The sequence below is a fragment of the Eurosta solidaginis genome, chromosome 5 (genome assembly GCF_040869045.1).
Source record: "Eurosta solidaginis isolate ZX-2024a chromosome 5, ASM4086904v1, whole genome shotgun sequence".
In the NCBI taxonomy this organism is placed as follows: Eukaryota; Metazoa; Arthropoda; class Insecta; order Diptera; family Tephritidae; genus Eurosta; species Eurosta solidaginis.
In genome coordinates, this window is record NC_090323.1 from 67,113,970 (window position 1) to 67,120,820 (window position 6,851).

General features: G+C 38.0%; 1 protein-coding gene across 1 annotated transcript; it reads left to right on the plus strand.

The window, feature by feature from the left end:
- The first annotated feature begins 1,350 nt into the window (after positions 1–1,350).
- On the plus strand, positions 1,351–3,635 carry LOC137233628 (uncharacterized). Its single transcript, XM_067756816.1, has 3 exons — positions 1,351–1,429; positions 2,989–3,313; positions 3,388–3,635. The coding sequence occupies exons 2-3, from the start codon at positions 2,999–3,001 to the stop codon at positions 3,526–3,528; spliced, it is 456 nt and encodes a 151-aa protein (XP_067612917.1). The 5' UTR covers positions 1,351–1,429; positions 2,989–2,998; the 3' UTR covers positions 3,529–3,635.
- Positions 3,636–6,851: the final 3,216 nt, after the last annotated feature.

Here is a 6,851-nt window from a genome sequence, read left to right on the forward strand (position 1 = left end):
TAAGCCGGCAGGTTAAAAGCATTTTTATTACGCGTATTTGCAGAGTACATATCGTTTACATATTCAAGTTACTTATGCATGGTGAAATAGCCAGAGGTTTAAAATTATAAAATGTAAAGTCACTGATTAGCAAAGTTAACCATATCAAGAAATGATGAAATAAATATATTGCAAATGCAAGCTTATAACTGCAAGTGAAATAGTCTCGCGGTCTGAGAATATATATTTGGAGAAGATCAAAAAATGCCGGGCCTTTGAATAATACAATCACATTTTATGTGTTTTTGATAAAGAGGAACACTGTGCACAACTATTTGACGACTACCGTTTCAGGTTTTTAAACGCATTTTTCTCCACTTTCACTGCACTATAACCCACAAAAAGCACTTCATTATATTCCTTATTTATGTTGCAATTTATTTCTACTTAACTTTTAAAAAAATAATGCTTATTTTTGTAGAAAATACCAAAACACAGTTTTACAATATAAAATGTCAAAACATTGAGTCAGAGTTACCGTCGCTATTGAATGCGAGAACCACATTTGAGATTTATGATTGGAAATTATTTTATTGGAAATAATATTTAATTCCAATTATGTTTTATGAGTAATTAACCCATTTTTACGTGCTTCTTATTTATTTCTATCAGAATTGAAGCATGTAAAATTGAATTTCATTAATTTGGGGCAAAATTCCCTGAATAAAACTTGTTAGAATCAAACATAATGTTTTAAATGAAATATAGCAGCCCGGTTATTTATAACTAGTTTGAAACCTTCAAACCAATCACAGGTATGTTAGCCATTAAAAGTACGAAAGTATCAACCCTGAAAATGGATATTTCAATGGAACTGGATGAAAAAGTGACTGCAGTCAACAAATTTTGTAATCACTCGTGAGTGGGAGTGCTCTCGATGCATTCACAATCAAGCTGAATGCTTTTTTTATAGCCATGCAACCACTAACGGAATATTTGAATGGAAAAAATGAAATCGCATTCAAACTTGCCTTATATATTTGAAATCAAACAATCATATTTGTAAAATGAATCAATCTTGATTTATATCTGTATTGATTGAATCATTTTACAGCTCTACCGAAAACAAATGTAGAAAAAGACATGTTTAAAATGTAGATAGTAATTTTATTGATATTATTACATTGTGACAATAAAATTTGTATTTATATATTTTAATCGAAAAAAGGGAACGCACGTGAAAAAAGGGCCCTCAAATTTATGGCTGCCTACGGCCCCGTTGAAGGTTAATCCGGATCTGATCTTCGGTGGTGTACCACTACAACAAAAAACGCTGATACTTTTACTAACATATCCATACTTACATATATATTGTGACGAATATTAGCATCACTAATTGATTCACATCATTGATCTGATACTAAGTAAACAAAGGCACAACAACAATAAAGTAAGCTACCACTCTTGTGTACATCAAATCAATCATAATTTACTCACATACATGCAAGGCAGCAGAGAGATGCTCACCAACGCATTTCATCAGCAGCCGAAGCAGTACTCACATATACACACGCATATGGATACACACTACAAATATACATGTATATAGCTGGTGACCAAACATGAAGTTCACGAAATTATTAGATCTTAGGAGAAATGGGTGAACGAGGAGACCGAGAGTATAAACGCAGCGAAAGCTGAGGCATGACTAAGCAGTTTGATTTAAACACGCAATTAGTTGTGAAGTAAGAGTTATTGTGAAGTACTCTCAAAGTGGTCTAATAAGTACTATTTTGCATTATTGAATATTGGAGTTATTTATTCAACAGTTTAGCGATTCGAACTTTAGCAGAAGGTTTGGAATAAGCGAAATTTCCCCAAATTCGTTACAATATGTTCTACTTATAGCAATCGGGTCTCCGCAAGTAGCCAATATCTATTTAAAATCATGGAAAAGAAGTCAAACTGGGCAGCTGCCGACGTTTAATATAGAGCAAAAGAACATACACAGCGGTTCATATTAGTTCTGCGCATGCTTCTGTAGGTTAGGTTAGGTAAGGTTGAACTGGCTGTTCCGTGAGGACCTCACATAGACTGAACGAGTCTATAGTGTTATCATAAGTTTTTTTAACGATCAAACTTAAAAAGCCCATCAATAACCATATGTTATAAAATAACTCCGTCCTCTCGGCAAATGCTAGAAGCTTTCTAGGATATATGCCAGTTGCTGCTTCTAGATCTGGCAGCTTTATCACTCCTAATAGGTGGAGTCTTAGCCTGACAAGCGCAGGGCACGAGCACAAATCGTCCTCGACCGTTTTCTCCTCCAACCCGCACTTCCTACATTTGCTATCACTAACCAAGCCGTGGCGTCAGAAGGCAGTGTCTAGTCAGAAAACCCGTCCCGTCTACAGTCCTCTATTTTGATAAACAGATATAGAAGTAACAAAGGTTTTAAGACCTACGCATGGTCTCCATCACTTTACAGCTTCACGCTATTACCGCTTGTTTATTATGTGCCACTCTCGCCTTCTCTTAATCTCGCTCAATTTCATCCCTGCCCAATGACCTGGGACCCCATCCCGATTCTTTCCAGGGATTGCTTACACTCTAACACGCAAAACGATTGAATTAGTTGCTGCTTAGCTGTCAGCATACAAGTTGACTAAGATACTAGAAATACCTTCCCAACCCGTCCAGGTACATACATATGTATGTACATCTATGACAATAAAAGGGGGACAGGAATATATTTGTGGTTTCAATTAAGAGAGAACAGAAGCGATTAGTAAGACTTGACCAAACATTTCTAGAGGATTAAGTACCAGCCAAGAACAGGCAGGTATTAATATATAATCACTTTAGTTCATCAGTTCTTATTAGGTCCCTCATAGTAGGCGGATACGACAATTGAAAATATTTTGTATACGTAAATTTATCTTTTGTTTCATAGCTTTTATATTTGTATAGAAACTTTTACAAATATTTTAACTAAACGAGGTTTTTCAGCTATATTCATATGTTTAAGACAACTGTAACTGCAGATATTGCAGGAGCAGCTGAATCAGCTGGAGACGGAGTAGCGGAATCTGGTGAAACAGAACGTGCAGGTGTGTGTGGAGTGACTCATTCACCAGGAGCACACACTGATAGCAATACTAGCGTCCAAGCAAACAAAGTGCCCGAGAATAATAATGTGCCCAGAAGTAAGACTAGCACCAATCGCAAATATGATCGTCATGATGCTGGACGCTATGACCATATGTCGGACGATGCCAGTAGTGCTATCTCTATAGAACATTTCACAACAGCACGAAGATCTCGCCGAATGCAGGTTAGTACATGAAGACCGAAATAAAATTTTTATTGTACCCATGACAACCAAAATTAATTGCATCGCCTTTATAGCTTACAGATTCTAATGGGTACAATGGTTCTATGTCCGACTGCAGTCACTGTCGCAAGCATCGTATGGGTAGCAAACGTCGAAAATCACGTTCACGTAGCAAACGTCCAAAATCACGTTCACGTAGTCGTCGTCGACGTTAAATATTTCAATTGGCGGAATCAGTTTCAACTAATATTTCTGTCCTTTTGTGAACCAAATTTTTAATTTGTAAATCCTTTTTATTTTTTGATAAATAAACGTATTTGCATGTGCTATAATATAATTGCGAAACAAATATTTTTTTTTCTTAAACTATTTTTAGGGTTTAGGTGTTGGTTTTTGATTTGGATTAAACTTTGGTTTACCTGCAATGATATATAATGGTGAAATGGCCATAAGGGCCTTGCATAGACTGAATTTGTTAATAATTTTACCAGAACTTCCTTATCCAATTGACTACAGGGACTAGATTCAGTAAGTAAGCTCTATGGAAGAAAAGTGTACATTTCCAGTCTTACACTGAATCTTGGCCCTGGACTTAAAAAAATAAAAGAAAATAAAATAAAAGGAAAGATAATAAAAACAAAATAAATAAAAAAAGAAACAAAATAAAATCAAAAATTTAAATAAAATAAAATTAAATAAATAAAATAAGCCTAATAATTTCCCTTTTCAAAAAGTAAAATAACGCCCACCAACAAAGGGAAATACTGTCTGGGGGCCTTATTTCCCTTACGCTCGCGGGTCCTTTTTACTTTTTTCTCGTGCCCTGCGATGCACTTTGCCTTAGGCTCGTTTTTCAGCGTGCGTTTAAACACCTGTTACAGTTGGATATGATTACCATTCTCACTTTAGTCGACAACATAATGTCACGGATATTAGCATCACTAAGCTATACCATCACTAAGGCGATGCTAAGGCCATGCTAAGCGATATTTACGTCATCAAATCAGGTATACACATATATAAGGCAGCCGAGAGATGTCACACACAGATGCATTTAGTTATACGCCTATCTGTGCGCGAGAGACTGTAAACTAGAAACATTCACATCAATAATTCAATCATTATGTCTACACATACGTAGGTACACGCAGCTGAGAAGCAAGGCACAACCATATGCAGACATCTTATGTGAGATGCTCCTAAATGTAGGCAATTATAATTGTGGAAATGTCGCTCACACATACAAGCATGTGGTATGAGAGAAGCTATAAAATCGTGCAATTTTAGTTATAGCTGAGAAGTTTGAGAGCTCATGGACAATGCTAGTAGATTCTAGAAGATGCGAACGAGGAAACCAGAGAGTATAAAAGGCGACAGATGTAGAGGCGCTGGAATTCAGTTTTGATTGGAGTTGTCAAGCAGTTACGACTAAGACGATATCTAGCGAGCAATAGCAGTATTATTTTGAAAGTCAGTTTCATTTAAGCTATCAGTTTGGTTATTAAGCTATTTGTTGCACAGTTTGAGTGTTATTGTGAAGTATTTTAATAAAGGCCATTTTTCCATTATTAAATATTGGAGTTATTTATTCAACATTTTTGCGATACGAACCTAGCAAAAGGGCAAATAAGAGGATTTGCAGCAAATTCGTTACAATTGGTGTCAGAAGAGGAATTGTTGAATAAATTCCAGAGGACAACAAGGACATGGCAAAGTTCAGTGAATTGAAAATCCAGCAACTAAAGAAGGAGTTGGAGAGCCGTGGATTGAATACAAGCGGCGTTAAACTTGAACTTCAGGCACGGCTACGAGAGGCAATGGAAGCAGAAGGAATTGATGTGGAAGAGTATGACTTTCATCTTGATGGCGAGGAAATAACAAAAATGGAAGAAACACCGCAGACAATGGCGAACACAGACCTGAATATGATATTGGCTGCAATATCGGCACAAATGACCAACATGTCATCACAATTGGAATCGCAGGAGACACGCATAACATCGAAGATTGAAGCACAAGAAACGCGTATGTTAGAAATTTCGACACAGATTACATTCAATATGGCATCCCAACTGGAATTACAAGAGACACGTATCTCTGAGATGTCGTCAGAAATAACATCCAAGATGGAAACACAATTGGAAGAACAGAAAACACACATGGCCTCACAAATTGCAGAACAATTAAACCACAAGAGGCACGCATAACATTACAGCTCGAAGCACAAGAAGAGCGTATCTCAACAAAGCTGGAGGCACAGGAAACAAAATTCTCATCACAGCTGGAGGCTGTTAGTGAACGACAAGATAAAGTGGAGTCCGAGATGGATGCTTTGAAAGATTTGATTCAGGAGTTAAAATTGAACCGTCCAATCACTTCAACATCTACTCTGAAGGTAAAATCACCAACGTTTGATGGTTCTGTTCCATTCCAGGTATTTAAGCTCCAATATGAGAAGACGTCGGCAGAGAACAACTGGAATGCTGAAGATAAAGTTGCTGCACTCTTCGTAGCATTGAAATAACCAGCTGCCGAAACCCTACAGACGATTCCAGAGTACGAACGGAACAGTTATGAAGCATTGATGGCTGCTGAAGAACGACGTTATGGAAGCGAGATATTCCAAATTGAGTTGCAAAACCGCTACCAAAAAGCAAATGAGACATTGCAGGAGTTTGCTTCAGCTATTGAAAGATTGGCTCATCTTGCAAATGCGGACGCACCCGTGGAATACACTGAAAGGGTAAAAATTCAGAGCTTTATAAATGGCATACGAGATGTGGAACCGAAGCGGGCTACATATGCGAATCCAAAACTAACATTTGCTGAAACGGTATCGCATGCTCTGATTCAGGAAACAGCGTCGCTTCTGTGTAAGCCAGTTTTCAAAGCACGCCGTGTGGAAGTAGAAAGGCCAGAGTGGGTAGACACAATTTTGGAAGCACTGAAGGGATCTCAACAGAAGAATGCCGGAGTTATTAAATGTTTCAAGTGCGGCAACCCAGATCACATTAAACGTCATTGTGATCTTGTTCCTAATAGTTCCAACAATGTGGGTGGCCGTAAACGCAAAGCTGGCGGAAATGAGCAAGAGCGTGTCGGATGTAAAGAACGAAAACTTGCCCCGGCTATTGAATGTCCTGTGATATCTGTGTCGCAGATTGGAAGGAAATCAAGTAGTCTTACCATCAGAGGGAATGTGGATGGTAAAGAGCCCGTACTGACGGTAGATACGGGGGTATCTCATTCCTTGATTCGATCTGATTTGGTCTACAGGAGAGTAAAGTCATTACCTGGAGCAAGGTTGCGTACGGTCACAGGCTAGTATAACCAAGTCCAGGGAGAAGTGATATGTGAAGTCCTAATTGGGAAGGTCATGGCTTTACACAAATTCGTTGTGGCGGAGATCGTTGATGAAGTCATATTGGGAGTGGACTTCTTGGTTGACCATGACATCAGGATCGATATGCGGAGAAAAATTATGCGCTACAAGAACCAGGACATACCACTTAACTTTAGTTTGGAAAAAGGGTTCAGC